The sequence below is a fragment of the Eptesicus fuscus genome, chromosome 6 (assembly GCF_027574615.1).
Source record: "Eptesicus fuscus isolate TK198812 chromosome 6, DD_ASM_mEF_20220401, whole genome shotgun sequence".
Classification (NCBI taxonomy): Eukaryota; Metazoa; Chordata; class Mammalia; order Chiroptera; family Vespertilionidae; genus Eptesicus; species Eptesicus fuscus.
In genome coordinates, this window is record NC_072478.1 from 75,518,894 (window position 1) to 75,543,654 (window position 24,761).

Genomic DNA, 24,761 nt, shown 5'->3' on the forward strand with positions numbered 1-24,761 from the left:
GAGCTGTCAGACTGTGGTGATGGATGAGGGCGGGATGATGGGGCAGTCAGCTCTGGTGTTTTGCTTGTTTTAAGGCCTGAGGCATCTTCCTTGAACAAGCCAGCCTTCGCTTGTGGTGGGCCCCCTCGCAGAGCCTGACGGATCCACATTTCCCTGGACCTTTTAACAACTTAGAAAAACAAATCGGCTCTTTATCCAAAAAGGAATCCAGCACAGACAATTACCATGGGATTTGGGCATTTCAAGGCTGTTATGAAGGAGGGTGAGGCAAAGGCAGAAAGGCAGACAGACAGAGACAATGACGCTTACCTTCCCAGCACTGACACGAGACCCGTAACTGGCTCTGGAGCAGTGCCTCCGCACCAAGGCCTTGGTTTCCCCGTCTGCCATCCAGATGTTCTCCACGGTTCATCCACTTCTGACCTGTACCACTGGTTGATTCCAGGCTTGAACATCACCCCAGGCCTGTTCTTTACATGACTTCACACTGAAGACTTTGTGGTCCATTCAAAACAAGGAGAAACTATTTCATGAATGAGTCCAAAATCTTCTCCTAGAAAGTAAGGACTCCACCAAGGTGGTTAGCAGATAGGTGTTCCGAATTTGCAAAGAGATATTAATTTTCCAGATAATTCCAGACCAGGATGTGGCTGGAAAATGGCAGCTCTTTGAGGGGAATGCCAAGTAGCCCTTATTCCTGCCTGTAATTCCTCCCTGCCCCGCCCCTCTTTTGCGTGCACAGCCCAAGGACTTCCATTGGCCTGTCTCTGTCTCCCTTCCTCCTTTATAAGAGTCTATATCAGTGGTTCTCAACCTTTCTAACGCCGCGACCCTTTAATACAGTTCCTCATGTTGTGGTGACCCCCAACCATAAAATTATTTTCGTTGCTACTTCATAACTGTAATTTTGCTACTGTTATGAATTGTAATGTAAATATCTGTGTTTTCCGATGGTCTTAGGCGACCCACAGGTTGAGAACCGCTGCTGTAGAGCCTAAGACCATCAGAAAACACAGATATTTACATTATGATTCATTAACAGTAGCAAAATTAGTTATGAAGTAGCAACGAAAATAATTTTATGGTTGGGGGTCACCATAACTTGAGGAACTGTATTAAAGGGTCGCGGCATTAGAAAGATTGAGAACCACTGGTCTATATGATGCCACCGGACCCAGCACTCAGGAGCCATGATTAGTTACCTGCAGATAATAAATTGGCCACATGCACTAGACCAGTGGTCGGCAAACCACGGCTCGCGAGCCACATGCGGCTCTTTGGCCCCTTGAATGTGGCTCTTCCACAAAATACCACGTGCAGGCGCGCACATACAGTGCAATTGAAACTTCGTGGCCCATGCGCAGAAGTTGGTTTTCGGCCTGGGTGAGTCTATTTTGAAGAAGTGGCGTTAGAACACTCAAGGGGCCAAAGAGCCGCATGTGGCTCACGAGCCGCGGTTTGCCGACCACTGCACTAGACTGACTCCCCAAAGCACTGAAAACATTATAATACCACCCCCTCTCTGCTATCACCAACTCAAACTAAGTAACAACATAAGGGAGAGTCCAAAGTGGTGGCGGAGTAAATGGATGCTACACTGACATGCTCCCAGGACCAAACTGGAATTACAACTAAAATACAGAAAAACCTCCTTAATAATCAACTGAAGACTAGCTGGAGAGAACCCTGATAACCAAGGACGAAAAGTGGAGACTGCATAGAGACAGGTAGGAAGTGCAGAGGCATGAAAAAGCTGGCCAGGCTCCCACAAATGGTGGCTGAAGTTCCGGAGGGATATCTCAGCTGTGGGGGGTTCCCACTGAGAACTTGAGGATGTGGAGAAAAGGGAACCCTAGTATACTGCTGGTGGGAATGCAGACTGGTGCAGCCTTTATGTAAAACATTATGTAGTTGCCTTAAAAAATTAAATATGGATCTGCCATTTGACCCAGTGATCCCACTTCTAGGAATATATCCTAAGAAACCTGAAGCACCAATCAGAAAGGATATATGCACCCCTATGTTCATAGCAGCACAATTTACCATAGCTAAGATCTGGAAACAGCCTAAGTGCCCATCAGCAGATGAGTGGATTAAAAAAGCTGTGGTACATTTACATCATGGAATACTATGCAGCTATAAAAAAGAAGAATCTCTTGCCCTTTGAGACAGCATGGAGGAACCTGGCGAGTATTATGCTAAGCAAAATAAGCCAGTCAGAGAAAGATAGTATCACATGATCGCACTCATATGTGGAATCTAATGAACAAAATTAACTGATGAACAAAATAGATGCAGAGATATAGAAGTATGGAACTGACTGTGGAATCTCAGAGGGAAGGCAGGGGTGGGTGGGTGGGAAGAGATCAAAGAACATGTGTGCATATATGCAGAACCCGTGGACATAGACACGAGGGTGGTGGAGGCCTAGGGCATTGGGCGAGGGCAAGCTAGAAGGGGTCAATGGGAGAAAAAAGGAGACATATGTAATACGTTCAACAATAAAGATTTTAAAAAACCCCACAAAACCATGATGCTGAAATTAAAATAATTCCTTTGGAGGTTTGCTGATTGCAAAACTTTAGGTAAGTTCCTTGACATTGAGCTTTTCTCACTGATTTCGGGGCCTGCTCTGCTCCCAAGCTTGGGGTATTTTGCGCAATAGCAGTTATGGCTGTGGGCTTTGGAGTCTGAAAGGACTGGGACTTAAACCCAGTTCTCTCTCTCTCTTCCTGGTGACTTTGGATCAGTCATTTAACCTTCTCGGTTCCCTTGTTTTCAAAAAGGGGAGAAGGGTATCTTTCTCAGAGGTGCTAGGGCTCTAGGCTACCATTTACTCGCTGTATGCGGGGCACCTGCACTGCGGGACGTAACCTTCACAGCCACCTCATGCTGTGTGAGTGTCGGGGTGGGGGGTATCATTATTCCTATTTCATGGGAAAGCTGCAGCCTCAGAGAGATGACGTGGCCCAGCTAGTAAGTGGCCCAGATGGGACCAGACCCGGATACTGACTCACCCGTCTGCTTTCTTAGCCGCCGAGTTGGCAGGGCCCAGCCAGCAGGGACTGGTGTGAGCGTCCCTGGTCTGTGCTCTGCACACGGCAAGTGCTCAGCGCAGAGGAGGGACCGGCGAGAGCTGTGCACAATGTCTGCACACCTGGCCCTGAGGAGCATGGAGCCTCTTAGGCATGAAAGCTGGACTCCCATGACCTTGGCATGAGGGTGGCCAGGCAGATGGCACCCTTGGGGATTGTCCAAGGTGAGGCTGGACAGGGAAGCCCCTCTGGGTGCCTGAGCAGTCTCCTCCTCTTCCTCCTGGGTGGGCGGGCATCTCTGCAATTTGAGCCCAGATCTGGATCCCGGAGGTAGACGCAGGGTTGCTTGGATTTAAGGGGTAAGTTCGGAGCAGAAAGGAAGCTCTCTTAAAAATGCAGGGCAGCATGCGTGTTGGGGCCACAGGAGGATGGTTGGGAATTCCTAGTAAAACTTTACAGCTTCCGCCTCTCCCCTCCTCTAAATCTTCCCATGAAAATCGTGTGGCCGGGGGGTCGTCTCGGCTGAGTGAGGACAGGAGCCACCCATTAGTTCAGCCGGGGGAGAACTCTCCGGCGTCATGCGTGCCCATTGCCTGGTGGACAGTGACCTGCTAACTGGGGCCCTGCTCCAGGCCCATCGTGATGGGAAGCGGCCACAGGTGCCCACGGAGCTGGGATGGCACCAGCGCTGCCCTCGGGCCTGCTGGGCCACATCTGGGCAGAGGAAGCTCAGCTGTTGTCCCTTTTATGCGTGTTGACTTAGTGGAGTGTAAACATGTTAAAAGTTCCCTTTCTCCTTTATAAGAGTCTATAAAAAGGCTCTTAAACTGGAGTCCTAGGGCTTCAGGGAGACAAACGTAGACTTGGGCCTGGGGGAGGGTGCAGTCGGTCCCTCCGCCTTCAGCACGGAGGTGTGAGCCCATTTAGGATGTGGCTTCAGCTTGGAGCCTGGCACCTGGGTTGGCTGGCGCGACCACCGTGGACTCATGCCAGCAGGCGGAGGGTTCCGGATGCAGAGCTGCCCGAGGCCTGTAGGCTGCTTCGGTGAGTCCCCGGTGAAGGCTGGTGGCCTGCATGGCCCTCGGGGCTGTGAGATCAAGAGCGTTCCCCCTGCCCAGGAACATTGCTCGGGACGTGGGGGTGGGGGTGGGGGGATGAGATCCAGGGGTCTCTGAACAAGCAGGTGCCAGCGAGAGGGCGTGTCCTGGGTCCCCAGTATGTGGCCAAGTGAGCTCAGCAATCCTCCCTGGTGACCTGGGTTCTGGGGTGGCCTGTGGGGGAAAGGAAGACACTTCCAGGCCCTTGATGGAGAGGAGGGCACCTGAGGTTGTGCCTTGGGTGTTCTTGTTTGGCCTTTGAGCACAGAGCCCACGGTGTGCCTTGTCCGTGTAAAAGGCTCCTTTTAAGGAGTGAGTTGGTGGGCAAGCCCCTGGAGGCATGACTGGCTTTGGGAAACTGCATTTGCTTTACAAGCCTCAGTTTCCCCATCTGTTAAGTTGGGGGGCTGTGTCTGCCCTGCCTGCCAGTCTCTTGAGGTTGTCACCAGGGTTTAAGAGCACCAGATGGGGAAGGGCTGCTGACCACTCCAGCGCCCTTAGCCACATACAACAGAGGCTGCGTTGGAATGACTCACAGTACCGATAACCTCCTGGCCGGGTCTCCTTGAACTTGGCCTGCGTGGAGATGAGCTGGCTACTCTCAAACACTGACCATAGCCCTGTTTTTATTATGGCAGGTCCATGGTTTCTAATCTCGATGGGAATCGGAGCAATAGAAAGGAATGGCTCACATTTATTAAGCATCTGTCCCCGATGCTGTGCTCCCAACTCTATTTTGCAGACGAGGAGACACCTTCAAGAGGTGGGGTGACTTGCCTCACCCTTCATTTCCTACCAATCCCTCGGACCCCCCAAATAAAGGACCAGCTGGGTTCCATACTGATGGAATGCCGAAGGACAGAGGCTCAAGGTCACAGGCTGCAGAGCAGGGCTTTTCCAGCCCGGGGCCCCTCTGTCTGGCCACGTCCATGTGCTTCCCCGGTTATGAGACACCTGCCTCTGTCCTGTCATTTGTTTCTGACGATGAGTGGCCAGGGCAGGGGTTACAGCTGTGGGAATGAAGGCTCCGAGGGGTCAGGGGACATTGGTCATTCCTCGGGGAGCCAGGACGGAGCTCAGGGGCTGGCTGTCTCTAAGCCCACTTCTCCCTCCACCCATGTCCTCCCTGGGGCTTCCTGGGGCCACGCTCTGAGAGGACAGGCCACTCTCGTAGGGCACACCCACGTGGAGGTGGGGCAGGGCCCAGAGTGGGGTGGTCCTGCCTCAGCAGGGCGGGGTGCATTGGGGGGCTGACAGCTGACAGCCTTAATAGGCACATTGTCCCCTCGCTGCCGAGAGTGCCGCCCGGCCACTTCCTCACACGCCGCACGCTGGATGAGCTCATGTCTGAGGCCCGGGCGGCCGGGCCTGCTGTGGGGAGGCGGCCGGCCGCCGAGGCCCGGGCGGGCTGGGCCTGGCGGAGTCGTGAAGCGGAACGTTGTAATGAGCGACGCCGGCTGGATTTATGGGGCTGCGCACGTGGGCCTGGCCTTCCTGCGAGGGCCTCCGCATGGGAACACAAACAAGTCCTGGCCCAAGAATGGCGCGACTGGGTCTTAACAAGAGCCCACTAATTACTGGAAGGCCCGGGCCAAGTCCCTGGCCTGTGTCTGTTTGGGCTTCTCTGGATTCCTCGGTCTCCGCCCGGGAAGCCCCGGCGGAAGCCCCGGCGTGCCTTCCCAGCTCTGCGGCCTGGCATCCGGGCCAGTCCTCTCGCCAGGTTCCCTCATCTGTCAAATGGGAGGACGCACCTTTGGCGGCCTTTGGGAAGCAGAACACCAGGACGCACGGGCTGACTTCAGTGACCCATCCCTGGCTTTGAATCCTGGTTCTGCCAGGTTCTTGCTGTGTGGCCTGGGCAAGTGGCTTCACCTCTCTGATCCAAGCTCCCTCACAGAGAGAGCAGGCATACTAATGTTCACTTTGCGGGTCGTTAAGCGAGTTTGCTGAGAGAATGTGAGCAGACTCCTTAGTCTACCGAGTACTCACACCCCTGTCGCTGTCGGTGCTCGGTCACGATCTGTCACGGTTTCTGTCATTTTCCACCCGAGCATGGAGGCGGCAGATGGCGTCTCAAAGGCCCTGTACCACTGTGACTCTGCTCCTGTGCTCTGGGGGTTGGACATATCCCATGAGGGGCAGGCATGGTGGAGATTCACAAGGGCCACCCGCTCGTCCTTGTACCACAGGCCTCTTCCTGCCGGTGTAGGAGCCTGACGGGACCCGGACCAGGCCTTGGACTGCGCTGGCAGCAGAACCTGGTCCTCTGAGCCGGGCTGGGGCTGCAAGGGGAGGTTTTCTGACTCAAGCTTGTTGCATCACCCCCAAGGACACCTACCCTGTGGCCGGTGCCTTGCCGGTAAAATTGGTGCACCAAGCTTAAGGGCTCGCCGGCTGCCCTAGCCCACAGGTCTCTCTTGCAAACATTTCCCACTGTTTTCCTTGTTTCTTGATACTGTGGATTTAGCTTCTAGCCATGTCCCATGTCCATGCCCTCTTCGAATCAGGAGCCAGGGAGAGCCAAAGCACCAGATGCCATGAGCTCCAGACTGTGGTTAGCAGTGTGGCAAGAGGGTGCCGAGCAGGGACCTTGTGCCAACAGCAGACTCACTCCGAAGCCTCCATGTGGCCACATGAAGCCAGTGATCAGCGGGTGTCACCCCTGGCTGACTTCTCCAGGGCTGATGTTAGGAATGACCACGTTCTCCCGAACTTCCCTGCCGCCTTCTCTGAGTCAGGCACTCTGCCGGGTGACTGGTCTCTGAGGACCTGGCAGGCTCGACTTGACTAGGGATTCATGCAGCCACTGAGAGCGCGCTCCTCTCCTGCCCAGGGCCCTCTGGATGAGGCGCGGAGGGTGCCACAGGGTGCAAGAGCTGTGGCTCCTGGCCTGGGGGAGGGCAGGGTCTCCTTTGCTTGCCCACAGCTATCTGCCCAGAGCCTAGGGCAAGGCCTAGCCCAGAGGGCTCAGGGGATAGGTATGAATGAATGACATTCACTGTGGGCTGGGTGGACAGTCCTGTCCGCACACGACAGTGTCCAGGAGGCACAGCACTATGGCAGTACTCTGCGGCGTGCACCAACAGAGGGCACACAGTCTGGACAGCAGGCTCAGCGAGGGAGCCTTCCTGGACCTGAGGAGATGAGCAAGATTGCAAGTACGTGGTGGCAGCAGCATGTTCCAGGCTGGAGAACTGGTATATGGAAAGGCCTGAAAGCAAGGCAAGAGCGGCCCCAAACAGGGGTGGAAAGATGGGCAGAGGGGACGATGAGGCTGGAGAAAATGACCAGCCTCCCTCGAATCCCAGGCCTAAGAAGACCTCAGAAGACAGCTCTGAACTTCCATGGGCCCTGTTTTCTTATCCGTTTTACAAACGGACACACGCATGTCGTCTCAGGGCATTGTGAGGACTGAACCGGCAGCATGCATGCGTGTATCTTACACACTGTTCAGGGCTGAGTGGGCTGTGGGGATGGTTTTGGGGTACTGCCCCTGAGAAGCCCGGGGGCAACTGGAGACCTGTGAGGCACAAAGATTCAGGCAAGGGCTCCCTGGGAAGTAAGGTCCCGTGGGTGTCATCTTAAAGGAAGTCATTGATATCCTTCCAATTGTTTGGATTTGCCCATAATTAAGCCCGGGAGGGGCTGTCAGTGGCTGTTGACAAATATATCATAAGCACCTTGGTTAAGTGGAAGTTCCTCCAAGCCGGCCCAGCCTGGCCCAAGGTGGCACTTCCCTTCAGAGGATGTGTCGCAAGGCCCAGTGCGTTCTCCGCTGGGGTTCCGAGGCGCCTCAGGTGGGAATCGGTAGCCAGAACTATGTGGGCCTAATGAGGAGCTGCCAGGGCTCATTATGCGCCCAGCCTGGGCTCGGTGCCGTGTGACTGACAGCTCGTTACCCCGCTGCCATTTGGGGGCAGTGGAATTTAATCTCCCAGATGGGGAGCAAATCAATTTGCCCATCTGCCGCAGCTGTGCCTACGTGAACTCTGCTCTAATTTATTCTCTTAAGCTTAGGAAGCCGCGTCATTTTTAGGTACAGAAATATCAGGTTTCCCAACCACCCTGGCCAGGGCCTGCTCAGGTAGACATATCGAGAAGGTCGAGTTATGATGGTCAGCAGGGAGGTGCCATTGGCCTGCTGGGTTCTTGCCCAGGAGGCTGGGCTCGTCTATGGGAAGGCTGTATGTGGGAGTAGGGGGAACTCTGCCAGCCAGGCACATATGGCCTGCCTACATGCATCCAGGGCTGCGTTATTCTGTGCTATGGTCATGGCTCTGGTTTCTGGGCTTTGTACACAAGAGGACTTGGAGGATGCTGTTCTGAGACTCAGTTTTCTGCCCTCCATGAAGTGTGGTCATCACCCACAGCCAAGGCAGTGACCTTTAACCTGTGACACTGGGACAGTTTGCAGGGCAATCTGAGGCCTCTTAGTGAGCACGTTACCTGTGGCATGTGCTCTAGGGCCTATCAGCAGTGCTCCCATCCCCCACTGTGGGGTGAGACCCCTGCCGATTCCAGAAGGTGGTCTGGGCTCCCCCTCTAAGCATTTCAAGGGGGCTGTTAGCAGATCCATATTCACAGGGTGAAACAGGCTAACGAGGGCATTTCCCAGGAGAAAGGTCAGTTGTTTGGTAGGTGAGTTCAGGCTGACTCTGCTCAAGTTGGATGTTTCTTTGCATGCCCCTCATTTCTGCACTCAGACACTGTGGGCTTCGAGTCTCTTTAGGTGTACGTGAACGTGTGTGTGTGTGTGTGTGTGTGTGTGTGCACATGAGTATGAGTGAGCACGAGTGCGTGTGAGAATATGGGTGTGCATGGGTTTGCATAGGTGTGGGAGGGTGTGTATGTGGGAATGGATATGTGTGTGCGTGGGGTATGCATGGGGTTTGCATGGGTGTACATGTGCATGGGTGTGGGAGGGTATGTGTGCATGAGTGTGTGTGTGTGTGTGTGCATGGGCGTGTGTGTGGGGTGTGGGAGTCACTTTGTGGGGAGAAGAGGAGTGAGGAGGAAAGTGCCTTCTGTGGAGAGAGTGTTTCTGAGACTCTCCTCAGAGTTGACAAAGCAGCCCCGGCTGGGTTAGTTTTTAGGGGTCAGGGAAAGGCCAATCTATTTACACACCTTTGCTGAGGAGCATGGAGGGGTGGTGATGGGGGCTGGGATTAATGAGCAGTTTTATTGCCTCGCTTGTCAGGAGGGTCACGTGGTATTATTTTGATATGGGGCCTCGAAAGCAAACACCACAGGCCAGGCTATACATAGAAGTAAAGGGGGCCCCACCCTGCCATTGAGCATTTCCCTTTCTGCTCAGTCCAGGTGTGGGGGGGGGGGGGGGTGAGGGGTGGGACCCTCCTCCCACCGCCAGCGCCTGCAGGCCGATCACGCCAAGCGGCACCAAGGCCAGCTCCCAAGATAACATTAGCGTGTGGCGCCTGGCCGTGAAAATTTAACGTCGCAGTTGCTAATGAATAAATTGGCCAGGCCACCTCCCATCCACTGCTGCCTCTGAGGAGGGGGAGAGCGGGACAGCTCGGGGTGACTGTGCAGCCCCAGTGATGAACCGGGGAACAGAGGAGTGCCTGTGCCAGCACTGACTGGCTGGGTCGGGCTTCCACCCTCCTCTCACCCTCCTCCAAAGGCCTGTGCGAGCACAGAGCAGTCCTGGGACTGGGCGGGGGCGGATGAGAGAGGGAAATTACTGCCCATCTCTGGTTTCTTTTCTGTTTTTGCCTTCTTTTCCCTGTTGGGGCTAACTGTAGCTGCGACCCAACACCTGACTCTGAACAGGAGGGAAGAATTCTGCCAGATAAACAAATCCACGTATGGACAGCTCCACACACTTGCCAGTGACAAGGCTGGGGAGCAGAGGGCAGGGCAGTGGGTTCTCAGGGGAAGCTACCCAAGCTGGGGCTGAGATGCCTGGGGGCCATCTTGCCACTTATCTCCTGTCACCTTGCTCTCCTAGCCTAGAACATTCCAACCTTTCCTACGAATTCCAGCTCTTGATCTGCTCCAAGAAACCCTCCCTGAGCACTCGAACTGGTGAGCACACTCCCTCCTCTGAGTGCATGTTCAGCAGGCACTATCGGGGTCCCCACTCTGCTAGGCAGGGGCTGTATCTCACCTGCCTCTGTAAGAGGCCCTGATCTGAGGCTGCATTCATAGGAAGACCCAATAAATCCTGTTGGCCACTAGGTTGCTTTAAATACGCTTTCTGTTCGCCTGTCGTCCAATAGGTTGTTTATGCTGCCAGGGCTGACCGCACAGGACACCTATCAGTGAATAGACAAGCGGCTCTGCCTAACTGGAGCAAAGTTTAGGGCTGCGGCGTCCCAAAGGAGAATCCAGCCCCTGGGTGGGGGAGTGGGAGAGCTGTTTGTAGTCAGACAGCTGGGTTCAAATCTCAGCTCCACTACCGATAGCTGTGTGACCTTGGAGGATATGCTTTACCTCTCTGTTGAAGTTCAATCTATAAAATAGGGATCATGTAACCGACCTCATATTGCTGCCAGGAGAAGCAGATGAGATGATGTGTGTAGAGGACCGGTGCGTGTGCCTGCATACACACACGGTTATGACTGTCAGTTTAATCTAGTTAGAGCCTTGGTGCAGTGTCAGATCTCGGGTGACATTTAGAGTCTCCGGGAGGAGAGGTGCAGAGACTGTATTATTCAGGGCAGAGCCCTGCTGCCCAGGCAGGGTTGCTTTTCAGAAACAAATGTGGGGTGCGGTGGGGGGACGCTGTCTGCCTTGTGCCACGGTGGGATCACGGGATGCCTCACCACGGGCTGGGGGACAGCACACTGGCAGTGGGACTCATTCACACAACTTACAGCAGAGGGAGGGTGGGGGCAACCTGCATGCAGGCTTCCCCTCAAAGAATCACTTCGTTGTTGGTAAATGTATATTTTGGAGAGAGGGGCATGTGGCCTTTTAAGCGGTTCCTTGCAGCTACCCCAGTTTTCAAAGTAATGAGCTGTTTTCTTTTTCCCGTAAACATGAGGCTGACATCAGAGAACAATTTTTGATCCCAGTTTTAAAACGAACTGGGTGGTTTGGAGATGATGGGAATCCCAGGCAGCTGGTTGGCTCTCTTTCCCTCCGTTTCATTGAAAAGAGTATCTTCAAGGAGCCCACAGCTCAGGGGCACGATGCACTTTGGATTATTGAAAGTTTAGAAACATTTAGGTGATTATGGTAAATAATTCACGCAGACCCTGACCAATGCAATTTATTCTTTTGTGCCAGCACAGGGGAAAAGCAGAAACCAGCCGTCCCTTTTTTACTTCCCAGTCCTGTTAGCGCCATCTAGTGGAGATATGCACTAGGCACAGGATTTGCTTCTCTGGTGTCCCTTCTCCAAAGCTAGGGAAATGCCACTCGCCTAGAAGCCTTTTAAACCTCAGTGCCATCTGTGTTTCTGCCTCTGTTAGAAATACCACCAAGGGCAAATGACTCTCTGGTTGCTGATTAGTGTGCCCAGGGGCCCTGCGTCACGGTGGTCGGCGTCTCCGCGTTTGAACCTGGTGGTCACTGATTAGCAATGTAACTTCTGACACAGGCAAGTCACTTCAGTTCTCCCGGCCGCTGTGTTCCCAGCTGTGAAATGGCTCTAATAACAGAACCTGTCCTATGGGGCGACCACAGGACAAAATGAAATGATGCCCATAGGGCCGTGGTCGGCAAACTGAGGCTCGCGAGCCACATGCGGCTCTTTGGCCCCTTGAGTGTGGCTCTTCCACAAAATACCTCGGCCTGGGCAAGTCTATTTTGAAGAAGTGGCGTTAGAAGAAGTTTAAGTTTAAAAAATTTGGCTCTCAAAAGAAATTTCAATCATTGTATTGTTGATATTTGGCTCTGTTGACTAATGAGTTTGCCGACCATGGCCATAGGGGACTCAACACAGTGCCTGGCACTCAGTAAAATACCAGATTTCTAATCAAGAAGTAAAAATATGTAATCTAAACCTAGTAAAGATCTTGGGGGAAAAAATCCGAAGTCTTAATAACACCTTACATTTAGGAGGAACTTGGGAAGATTATATTTCAGGTTTGAGTTAGAAGTAGTTGCCTTTTCATTGAAGAGGCTAGTTGTGTGATGGCTTAGGACTCCCGTTTCGACTTCCATAGTCACAGTTTGGAAAGCAGAAAGGACCCTTTACATTCACCCATGATACGCAGTGTGCTGCATGTCTCCTGGCTAAAGTGTGCTTTAGAAGCAGGCACTTTTCCTTCTAAACAGATAGAAGCAGTCTGCATTTTAGACAAATTTAGATGACGGCAAAAGTACATTTGAAGCAAACAGTGTCTGTGTTTTGCTGAGTTTAGGTAATAAGAGTTTAGCTGCTCTGGTCCAGCTGGGATCTTTCTAAATAACCCACATCCCTAAACACCCACAGCTGGGGGAGGCATGTAAACACTGGCAGCACATCTTGGGGACCTTGGTGGTGGCACACTGCCCTCAGAAAGCTCCTGGTACCAGGGACCCCATCCTGTGGGAACAACAGGCTCAGCATAGCCTTGGCAGAGGTCTCAAGGCTTCTGCAGCTCCATCTGGTAAGTGGCCAGGGGCATGGAGTCCAGCCATGAGCCCAAGAGACCGGCAGGAGTGGATGGGTGGCAAGAGAGAGCTGAGCTCAGAGTCTGAACCCCTGGGCTCTGGTACCAGCCTGCCACTTGCCACCTGCTTTCAGTATATCTGCTTTCCCATCTATGAAATGGGATAACACCCTTGCCCAAGTGTCACCAGGATGAAAGAAGAGACTTTCTATAAACTCCCTCTACCAGCCATTAGGGCCTGAAATGCCCCCACCTGCCTGTCCCATTGCAGCGGCCACTGTGATGTTTCCTGGGGGTGGGCTGCCGCGCCCAAGACCCCCGTCCTGTGACAAGAGAAGCTGACTTTGGACTCAAGGGCACAATAACTTCAAACACGCTAAGCAACAGTTTAACATTTTACTAAATCAATTCACACAAATTCCAAATTGCAAATATATTTAAGGGCAACAGATTCTGTTCTGCCTTTTAAATCTTTCATTTTCAAATCCATCATTAAGACAAAAAGTAAACAAAAATTAAGTCTGTGGTATATTCATGATTTTTCTTCTTAGGGGGAAAAGGAACATTATAGTAAAAAGAACGCCACTGGGTGTACAATAAAGCACCACGACACACGGTTACAAAGCGGGCTTCCTGGGTTCTGCCGCCCGTGGTGGACGCTGCTCTCCCGGCTGCTCTGCGGCAAGCAGGGTTTCATTAAAATAAAACAATAAAATCTCCTAGGTTACACGAAAGTCAGACACAGTCTGGAACACAGTGCTTAACAACAGTAATGCCAACTATCAGTGCTAACGTGAAAACATTTTAGAAAGTTGAAACAATTAAACTGGAAACCAAAACCTTATTTTCCCTAGATGAGCAAAATTGAAAACAAAAGGGGTCCCGCCTCCCAATAGGAGTGAAGGGTGGTTTTTTTCTTGTGTTTTTTTTTTTTTTTTCTTTCAAGTTGGAGGCAGGGGGCACGGTATGGTTCGTAGTTTCTCAGCCTAGTTGGCGTCCAGCTTGGCCATTTCCTGCACGTAGATGCCTATACTCTCGCTGTCAAAAAGCACGAAATACACTGTTTTGATGGAAGAGGACATAGTTGACACGAAGTAATTGGAGATGGCCTTCAGAATCAGTTGAGCTGCTGTCTGCTTCGGGAAACCGTTCCTGCAAGACAGAGGACAGGGCTCAGCAACTAGGGAGGCCAAGGGGCACTGGCACCGCCCTGCCCCCCAGGGGGCTCTCAAGGCCACGTGTGCCACCGTTTCCACAAGCGGTGCTGGGTCCTGTGGCTGCTCACAGACAGGCATGAGGAAGCCCAGTGCCCACCAGACAAGGGAAGGACGAATGGGCAGAGGACTGACCCGCTGGAGATTGTCCTCTGTGTGCAGAGGAAGAAGGCAGCCAGAAGTCTGAGAGACGAGCAAGCAGACAGATCTGTGGCACGTGGTGTGCATTAAAGTTCCCCTGGGCAGCGTGAGCTCCCATGTTTGTTTTTCCAGCATCACTGTGGCCAGCAAGGGGCCTGGGACAGAGTCCAGGCTCTCAGAGGCTCCCTGTGGATCTCAGTCCCAGAGGACGGCTGGAGGCTGGTGCTTCTCCAAGAAACTCTCGTCTCCATCCACACTAGATGGAGGTCACGCCCTTCACACTGGTCCTTAGGTTCATGGGTGCTGGGCCAGGAACCCACTCCAAGCACACAGCAGCCTGTAGCACCCCAAGGGCCAGGGCATTAGGGAGCTGTGGGTGCAGAGAAACAATGCTGGGCCAAGTGGGCTCTTCATCTCAAGGGACAGCATCCAAGTCTCTAAGCCAGACTGGTGTGAACTCACATGCATTTCCATTTAAAGTAAATGTCACATGGCAATTTGGGGGGTAGGGCCTCAGAACTTAAGCAAGAATCTGAAATCAGGACTCCTTGCTTCATGCGAGTCCAAGGCTATTCATGGTCAACGCTGCACATGCAGGCCCCGGTGACCCAGGGGGACAGTAACATAGCAACCTGCCTAGTCTAGCGGAAATACTGTGGGCTTCGGAGCCATTGGTCTTACCTAGATTCAAATCCCTTACCCCGGTTTACACGTAAGGATACCGAGAGGTAGTTTTCATGAGGATTTCTTTGTTCATCAGCAGATCTACAGTTGTCAATCTGCTCTGAGCCTGTGGATCCACTGGTACCCAAAGTGCCAGACCAGCCTGCCAGTTTCAGCTGGACTCTCCGTCAGACTGGTACCTGCCGCCAGGTGAGAGATGCCTTAGAGCACTCCAGCGCCACTCATTGGTAGCCGGGGTTCTGGCCACCTTAGTTGTTCCCTTGGAGAGTTGCGCTCATTTTATTGTCAGTGCTCAGAGCACTTCTGATGCACAGGAGAAAACCATTCCTGTGACTTGCTTTTAATCAAACAGGGCTTTACCCAGCTTGGCGATGGACCCCTGTAACTTCTGGATGTGTTAGAAGTGAAGCCTGTTCTTACAGGACAGGGGTGTCACCCAGGGCATGTTTCCAGCCTGTACAAGGAAGCCCACTGGCGACAGTGGGGTGCCACCCAGAGTCAGAGCCTCAGTCACAGGCACTCCTGCAGGCAGCCAGTACATACATGACTGGGTGAGGACAGTGGGTCAGAGGCTGCATGAACAGATTCAGAGTTGTTCCAGCCTGGACAGTGTCAGATAGGCACAGCGCCCTCCTGAGGAGATCCCAGGGACTCTGTCTACTACCAGAGACGGGGTGACCAACGGGGGCGGGGGGAGGGGGGGAAGGATTGAAGCGGGGACAGTGCAGGGAGAAGGGCTTTGCAGGGAGTGAGAAGAGATGGGAACCCCACGTGGCAGGTCGTTCCCCTCGCACCCTTCCCCACTCTGGGACCGGCAAGCTCAGTCCAGGAAGAAGCTGTTCTCAGCACATCTGGCACAGGTGCCCTGACTACTCTCACAGGAGTTGAGCACAGACAGGACAGGTTATCTGGAAAGTGCAGGAGGAAGTCAACCCGACCTTCTGTTTCAGGGGGCATCTCTCTGGTGAGCATATTCTCAGGCGCATGTGTGCAAATGAGTGTCGTGAGGAGCCCAACTCGCCCTGTGTTAGGGCAGCTCCGATCCTGAGAGGGACCCGCCAGCTCTGAGGAGCAGTGTGTAAGCACAGGTCACGGCATCACTGGAATAAGGGCCCATTTTAAGTGTCTCACAAATAGCAAATGTTTATTTTCCTGCTGTTAACACAGCTGCTGCCTGAAGGACTGGTCAGATGACAGTGATCCTATTAGCTTCACCCTGGTGGGAAAAGCCTGAGGAGGAGGCAGCCTAGGGGCTGGCCTGCCACTGGGAGCAACTGTGCTCGCCCCCAGGAGCTCCAGGGCTTTGGACCAGGCAGAGCCCTGTCTATGGATGTGACCTGGATGGGTGGGGCTGAGCAGAGCTGGGACCCCAAGATCATTCTCCACAAGCTCCAAGCTCCCCTAGTGAGGGTGCCCTCCTGCCTGTCTCTGCCTCACACCTGCTGGGCTGAGGTGAGGGCCTGTGGGACTTCCTTGAGGATCGCTGTTGTGTGGCCTGATGGTCCAGGGTGTTTGCTGAAAGGGTCTTCCTGGGGCACCAGACCCTGCCTGTTGTTCCCACAGCTTTCCATTCCTCTACCTGGGACCCTTGAAAAGGGCTGTGATCTCAGCAAGGGGATATTTTCAACATTAGTCAGGGCTGAGGAGGGCCTGTGGAAACGCAGGCTGCTGGGCTCCACGCAGGGAGCTGACTCAGCAGGTGTGGGGACCCCCCCTTTGGAGCAACTGTTCTTTGTGGAGCCAGCAGGACTTTCTCATCTGAGCTTCAGGGTGGGCAGAAAGGTGAAGAACCTGCAAGTGGGGACACAGGTAGGGATCAAAGTGTTTAAAGGCACAGTGTCCACACCTGCATGCCCTCCTATTGATGGAGTGCGGGCTGGTCTGGCCTTGTCCTTCAGAGTGGCTGTTGAGTGAACGTGAATCTGATTTGTTTCCAGGAAAACGTCTTGCTGCTGAACCCGTCCCTCTGCATTGGACAGCCACAACCACGGGAGGTGGCCACACTGGACCACCCAGCTGCCAGGAATGGAGGTAACGGCTTTCCTAATGTTTTCTGGTGGGGTCCCAGTGTTTCCTGGTAGCCACAGTTAGAGAATATGTAATGAAATGGAACATACAAGTAGATGTTCTCACAGGAATGCTTTCCACAGAGCCCTGCGCCCTTGAGAGGGACCGCCGTGGCACACGCGGCGACCTGGAGCCACACAGGATTTGACTTTGGGCCCTGTCTCTGTGCCCTGTTTCCCCGTCTGGTGCAATGGGGTTGGTAATCAAAGTACCTGTTACCTGAGGAGGCTGTGAACGAGCAAGATGCTGCACCGAGTCCTCCTCCCATGGTGTATCTGTAAAGCGGGTGGTCCCGAAGGTCTTTCTAAAGGCTCACCCAGTGGAAAATCCCCTCCCCACTCCAGACCCCATGATAGTGACAGCTGCTGTCGTGGTAATTACCCTGTGCTAATAATGTGGCATCAGGCCCGTCCTCTTGGAGGGCTGTCGGTCATGGCTGTTGGCATGCCGAAGCTTGGAAGGGGCACAGGTAGGGGTTCCTTGGTGTGGCGCTGCGCAGGTTCCGGAGAGCTGCTTGCCTAAGGCATCTCCCTCGACTTTCGAGGGGTTCCCCCTATTGGTTGCATAGGCACAGCCCCTCTGCACACCATCGCTGCTTGGCCATGCCGTTCGCCTTCTCCCCTAATCTCAGGCCTACTGCCTCTTTCTGTCACTCCGTCCTATGCTGCACCGTGCCTGCCTCTGGATGAGACCAGATGCACCTCCTCTGACACACAAGTCAGGCTTGAATCTGACCTGGATGGGCGTTAACCTCTCTAGGCAACAGTTTCCCCACTGGAAAACAAGTACCTCAAGGATTCACATGGTGATGACCAGGATGGTGGTGATGTGGACGCTGCTGCCCTGAGAAAGTGAAGGCGCCCCTCCTATTCCCACTGGGCCTGACCCGGTGGCTGTGCTTACGGCATGTGTCTTAAGTTTCTCCGTGGCTAAGTGCTCACACCCTGCAGAGTTTATCTTAAACTCTGAGCTTTTTTTTTTTTTTTTCCTTGGTCTTGCCTTGAGCAGACCAAGGACAGATATCTGAGCTTCCTCCGAAGTCACTCGAGTTATGTCTCGGACAGCCTTTCCTAAATGTCTTGGGCCTCAGTTTCCCTAGACTGGTGCAAAGGGACCCTGTGGACTTTCTGGTGCTCTCTTGGATCAGCCTGCTCATGATGGCTGGGGACCGGATGGCAGAAATGTGCGTTTGTAGGGCCACTTCACAGAAGATCCCGCTCCTTGCGTGGGGCATCGCCAAGCATCCCTGTTCCTGGTGAGCTGTCCTCCAGTGCTGGGCAGGGCAGGCCCAGAGCTGTGCTAAGGAGGCCAATCAGGCACCTAGGGGGAGAGGCTGTGCCCTGGGGGTGGGGAAGTCCAGGTGGGTTTTCTGGAGGAGACACACTGGGAGCTTGCCCTGTGTAGCAGTGACGTGGATTTCAGATTGAGTCTGGTTTTCTTGCTGGGCCAGTTGGCTTTGCTGCTTGGGAGATGGGTAGGGCTGGATATCTTGGAAGCTTGGGTGATGTGAATACGCTTCTGCTAGGATTAGGTCTCCCTCACACTGTGATCCTGGGCCCCTCCATTTTTTCATGTTCTGTCTGGCTTTGAGTAACTGCCTATCTGAAGTTGCCCAGTGAGAGGCCACTCCATCCAGCGATAAAGACAGGTGCTATAAATTGGAGAAGCCAAAATTCAGGAGGGGATGATGATGGGCCGCTGTCCCCCAAGGCTAGAGAGGGGCCCGGGCTCACATGTGGTGGGTTGATAAGTAATTCTCCCTAATTCAGTTGGTTTGTGTCCTTTATATTGCTCGTCTAAGGTTCATGTGTAGGCGGCAGGGAGGCTGAAGGGTGTGCCTGAGCAGGTCAGGGAAGTCCAAGTGGTGGTTCCAAAGTTCCTAAGACCCACTCACATAGAGTGTACAAGCAGGGGGGCGAGCCTAGTGGCATGCGAGGAGGCAGGGGTTCCATGTGCCTAATACCACGAGCACTGAAACCAAGGGCCTTCACTCAAATTCTGGCCCTCCCAGGTGCAAGCCGTGTGACCGCAGGTGAGGGACTTAACCCCGCTAAGCTTCCATTTCTTTCCCCTTGAGTGGGATGAATACCAGCATGCACCTCTGGGGTTGCTGTGAGAGAATGCAGAGAAGGCTTTAGCACAATGCTGGGGCTCAACGAGTACCATACATGGTAGCTTGAAAAAGACGAACTGGCTTTCCGTTTAAGCTCATAAACCTAAGGAGAGTTTAATCAAAGCCCCAAACTAGCTATTCCCTATGGACTGCCCCTCCGGAAAGGGGTCACTCCCTAATGTCAACCAGAACTGAGGGAGTGGAGGTGTCTATAAATATTGTGACCGAGTGCCCAAGGGCAGGATGTCCAGATGCCAGAGGTGGCTTGCTGAGGCTGACTTACACCCCCAGCTCTCATTTATACCCAGTGGCTTGGAGATTGGTCTGGGGGCCAATAGGCTGGAGGAAGGAAGTGTAGGGTCATGGTCATCCTCCATCTGCCCAGGACGCTGGGCCTTGGCTGAGAGAAAGTGAGCCCACTTTACCAACATATTTGCATTTCTATAGCTTTAGTTCCAACATGACTTTTATGCCAGGGACACTGGATGCCACAAACAAGCTGTTTTATTTCCCCTCCTAAAACCCACTGTGATTTACTGGCCAGCTCTGGTGTAATCCCATTCTTTACTCATGAAAGAGAGGGTGGCTGTTTACACGGTGCTGTGGGGCAAGGTCTGCCTGGCAGATGTGGGCGGCTGTGCACATGTGCTTACCTTAGGAATTCCACCCTCTTAAAAGCTTTCAATTGATTATTTCTTAAAACTTTTACTCCATGAAAAATGTAAATGAGTTTGTAATAACAGATGCTCTTTTATGAGAATTACTTTTATGCTTCAATTAGAAATTCCCCAACAGCCATATGAAAGAGCATGAAATTATTACCTCCAATAATGGCTCCTATTGCTTCTCTCTTCGGAAGCACCTTTCATCAGAGTAGATCAAAGTGCCTCCAAAGCACTAATTAACTGAACCTCAGAACTGCCTATAAGGAAGGGCAGCCCCCAGACAGAGAGGGTGATTCATTTATCAAAGGTCACACAGCAGTGAAGTGTCAAAGAACAGACCTTCTGTGGAGAAGCTGGCTATTTATACTCTGATACAAAAGCATTTTATAAAAAACTAGAGGCCCGGTGCACAAAATTCGTGCACAGGGGGTATGTGTCCCTCAGCCCAGTCTGCACTCTCTCCAATCCCAGGCCTGCACCCCTTGAGGGATGTCCGACTGTCCGTTTAGGCCCGAACCTGGTAGGAATGGGCCTAAAAGGGCAGTCGGACATCCCTCTCACAATCCAGGACTGCTGGCTCCCAACTGCTCGCCTGCCTGCCTTCCTGATTGCCCCTAACTGCTTCTGCCTGCCAGCAGCCTGATCACCCCCTAACCACTCCCCTGCCAGCCTGATTGATGCCTAACTGCTCCCCTGCCAGCCTGTTTGCCCCTAACTGCCCTCCCCTGCAGGCCTGGTCACCCCTAACTGCCCTCCCCTGCAGGCCTGCTCCCCCCCAACTTCTCTCCCCTGCAGGCCTGGGTCCCCCCCAACTACCCTTCCCTGCAGGCCCGGTCACCCCCAACTTCCCTCCTCTGCTGGCCTAGTCACCTCTAAGTGACCTCCCCTGCAGGCTTGATCGCCCCCAACTGCCCTCCCTTGCAGGCCTGGTCCCTCTCAACTGCCCTCCCCTGCTGGCCTGATCGCCCATAACTGCCCTCCCCTGCTGGCCATCTTGTGGCAGCCATCTTGTGTCCACATGGGCCAGCCATCTTGTGTGTTGGAGGGATAGTCAATTTGCATATTATTATTTTATTAGATAGGGTTAGATAGGCTAGAGGCCTGGTGCAAGGGTGGGGCCACCTGGTTTTCCCTAAAGGGTGTCCCAGATCAGGGTGGGGGTTCCCTTGGGGCGTAGGGTGGCCTGGGTGAGGGGCCTGTGGTGGTTTGCAGACTGGCCACGCCCCCCGGCGACCCAAGTGGAGGCCCTGGTATCTGGGATTTAATCTTCTATAACTGAAACTTTGTAGCCTTGAGTGGAGGCTAAAGCAGGCCAGGGCTGCGGAAACTTGGCTTCCTCCATTGCCGGGGGGCAACTCAAGCCTCCTGCTCTCTCCAGCTCCATGGCTGCCGCCATTTTTGTTGGGATTTACTTATCTTCTATAATTGAAACTTTGTAGCCTTGAGTGGAGGCCTGGGCCCACCAGGGCGTGCAGAAAGCTTGGCTTCCTCCATTGCCAGGGAAACCCAAGCCTCCTGCTCTCTCCGCAGCTACAGCCATCTTGGTTGGGTTAATTTACACACTCCTGATTGGCTGGTGGGCGTGGCTTGTGGGTGTAGTGGAGGTACAGTCAATTTGCATATTACTCTTTTATTAGATAGGATTTTTAAAAGTCTTGAATTGACTCTGGGACTGCCGCTGGCACCTTATGAAGCCGGCTGCCTCTGCAGAGCCCTGACTTCCTTGGGCACTGAGAGGGGCTGGTGGCAGAAACCCAAGCAGGCTCATGATCTCGATGCAAAGCTCAGGTGCAGCCACCTGCTGATACAGAGCCCTGGACTGTGGCCTCACCTGGGCCCAAGATGCCAACAGCTGCAGTCCTGAAGGCCAGTCTCCATTTGCTCAGGGCCCAATTCAGACCGTGAGCCTTTGCAGGGAGGACCCTGGTGATGTGAAGGGCAGTGGGACCTCAGAGATAGTATGGCTCCTACAGACCCTCATGGCTTCATCACAGAGTTCTCGCAGCCCTCTCCCTCATTTCCAGAGCAGGCCTAGGATGATGCATGAGGGATTGCTATGCCTGTTTTACAGAGTAGGGATTTGGGCTCAGAATGGGGGTCAATTTGTGTGCCAGGACTCAACCCCAGGTCTGCTCCCAGCCCAGAGCACAGGGACGTGGGGTGGTCACCACTCTGGCTGCCCCATCAGCTATTCAAGGACGACCCGCATCCATGCTTGTTCTCTAGGTAGTGTGTTGAGGGGCAGTTGTGCTGCTCCTCACAGCCTCGGTTCGCTCACCTGGGGATAATACAGGGCTGAGAGGTGTGGTAGGTCCAGCCCCATTTCACTCTCACCTAATTGCCCACTCAGTTCCAGCAGGTTCCACGGCCTCATTAGCAGGACGATGAGGCAGAGCAAGCAGGTGTGGGAGGTGAAGGTCGCTTGGGAACACATGGGTAAGAGAGGGCTTTACCCTAGAATGGTTTTGGGAAGGGTCCTCCTTTAATTAGATCCCTGCATCCACACCTCCCCTGTCCTCCACACCCACTCTCTGAGTCATCATCTCTGACAGTCCCAGTACACTCTGAAGTTACACTCTGTGATGACATTTGCTGTTACAACACAAGTTCTATACTGTCCCAGGCTTCCTGTCTTACTCTGTCTCTTCCACTGTCCCTCACCACTGCTTAATGTGTACATTCTTCCCGATTTTTTGCCTCTCTTCCCCTAGATTAAGGCCAGTGCTTGTACACAGTCAGAGCTCCATAATTATAGGCTAAATATGCAGAGAAATACACCCATGGTTGCCATGGTAATAGGCTTGTGCTCTTACCTGCCACTGCCGATGGATGGAAACGCAATGGACTTCAGCTTCTTATCATCTGCCAGGGCCAAGCAGTTTTTCACTGTCTTTTCCAGCAGCTCCTCACATTTGTCTGCACCCCAGACGGGGCTGTTACAGTGGATCACAAACTTGGCAGGCAGGCCATGTCCTGCACTGACAGCAGCTGGAGGGGATGAGACAGGAACAGTGAGTTTGTTCCTCGGCAAAGAGCACGGCGCTAGATGCCAAACACAGACCCATTCTCTGGCCACGGCACTACTGCCTGCTGAGATGGGATTCCTACGTGTGAGCTGGAAACTGCTCCTCAGTTAGTCCTCTCACTCTGGGAGGCCAAGCCAAGACCCAGCCTTGGAAAGTTGGCATTGGCTGCATCACCACAGGAATTTTAGCCAAAACTGTAGTAAGTTCTTCCTCTACCTTCCCAGAAGGCAAAGCCTTAACCATCTAACGTGACCGACTGTGTCAGAATGTTTGCAGTCTCCGAATAATTGCCTTTTGGGGTCTCTAACCCCTTCTCAAGTGCATTCATGTGCATATATAATTATGATGTATCTACAGGTCTCCCAGACACAGTTCAGGACAAACTTATGAGGGAAGCAACCCGACTAGCATGTTTGCTGCCCTGTTCTTCTCCCTAACTATTTAGTTTGGACAGAATTAGACTGTTTCTAGGATGGAACTATTTTCTTTTGCCAAAAAAGGAGCCCTTCTCCAGCTACACATAGCAGATCTGCTCCATCTCTGCCCCGTGCCCCCCAAGGAAATGGAACCAGCCAGCCTGGTGTCTCCCAGAGCATGTTTCAGGATTCCTGTGCCTAAAGATGTGATGCAAAGGAGGTGGTTCTAAGTCCCAGGGTTGGTGAGTGCTGCCTGCATGCTTCTATCCTGGAGCACCTAGAGTCCCCACACCACTGCGACAGGAAGACACCCAAACTTTTTGGTTTGTCAGATTATTTCCTGAACCCATTTTGTGAGGAACATGTCATTAGTAGGTGATTTGTGGGTATTGTCTCATGGTACAGTAGAAAGAGCTCTGGACCAAGATTCATGGGTGTGAGTGTGCATCTTGGCGAGGCTTACTGACTGGTTTGAGAAGTCTGAGCTGAAGTGTTGACCTATTAAAACCTAAGACTGGGTTTAGTTCATTGGTCTGTTCATGTGATTCATCACTACTCAACTATGCATGGAAAAGAGTGGAGAGAAACATGTTAACAGTGATTATCTTTTTAAAACCTTTTCTAAAATCTTAAAATCAAGAACAAAGAAGGTTTTTGTTATTAAAACAAGCAAGCAGATCTTTACCATACTAAATCCATACTAAAGATAATGGGTTTGCTGAGTTTGGTGCATGGCAGCACCCGGGCCACCAAATAGGCTCAAACTGAGCACCAATGGGAGGACGCTGGGCAGGGGCTGAAGGCCAGGAACCCTGGCCAGGTAGATTATGCTGTGTGTGTCTTCCCTTGTTTGTCGGAACTGGCTGGGAGAGCGTGATCATTGTGCCCCTGTGCAATGCCATGTCCCTTGTAGGCAAACAACTGGCAGAACAGGCACAGAGACCCATGACTAGCCTAGGCTAGCAAGCCAGATGTAGTCCCTGGGGGGGGGGGGGAGGGGGTTATGATGGATGGACCCTCTGAGAAGGGCTTCTGTGGACACACAGTAGTTATTGATACCCATACTTAAAATTAAGATTCATTTTAAAAGCAGGATTTGAATACAGAATGGGCACTGGGGACCATCTAGTAAGAAGGGAAATCAGAGCCTATCCTTGCACAACTGTGGGCTGACCAGGCCACACCCCTGTGGACTCCAGGCCTTCAGGAGGCCTCTGCCCACCTGAAATTCCAACATCTAGGCCGGCAGCAGTAACCAGTACTTGGCCTCTACAGACCTTACTTAGCACTGTTCCTCCCCACATCATATTTCCCTATATCAGGAATGGTGTAATTGGTAAGTGAGAAATGTGTCTTTATATTTTCCCATTAAAAGCACAGATGGCTGAATAAAAGTGATTAATTTGCATCTCTCACCAGCAGTTTTACAGATGGCTCAGTAGCACTGTCTCTAATTCTCAGAGCTTAAATTTGCCAAACTCAACTTCTGTAATTCCTTAAAATTTTACATCAAACATCTAGAAGCTATTTTAAGCAATAAAGAAAAAAATTGGAAAGGCGATTTCCACAACCCTTAAGCTCCCCTGACAATCTGCATGTGACAAAAGTCTAAGTTGTAAAGCCAATAGGCTCCCCCTCCATCTGAAAGGCACATCTGCACTGCCACCTCTGAATCCCAAGCTGTCTCCTAACTGCTTTCCCTAACCCCCTGCATCGCTACACCCAAACATGCCCGTGCTTCC

At 52.7% G+C, this 24,761-nt stretch overlaps 1 protein-coding gene across 7 annotated transcripts in view; it reads right to left on the bottom strand.

Moving 5' to 3' along the window:
- Positions 1 to 13,075: 13,075 nt before the first annotated feature.
- LOC103286545 (core histone macro-H2A.1) overlaps positions 13,076 to 24,761 on the bottom strand; it is a 109,594-nt gene continuing 97,908 nt past the window's right edge. For 6 of the 7 annotated variants that reach the window (XM_054717867.1, XM_008142112.3, XM_008142121.3 and 3 more), the window contains exons 8-9: positions 22,391 to 22,565; positions 13,076 to 13,845 (exon numbers count right to left, since the gene is read on the bottom strand). In XM_054717867.1, coding sequence (XP_054573842.1) covers positions 13,680 to 13,845; positions 22,391 to 22,565 — 341 coding nt within the window. In that variant the 3' untranslated portion in view covers positions 13,076 to 13,679. Of the gene's footprint in view, positions 13,846 to 15,744; positions 15,833 to 22,390; positions 22,566 to 24,761 lie in introns of those variants that run through there. The other variant, XM_054717868.1, reaches the window with a different exon arrangement.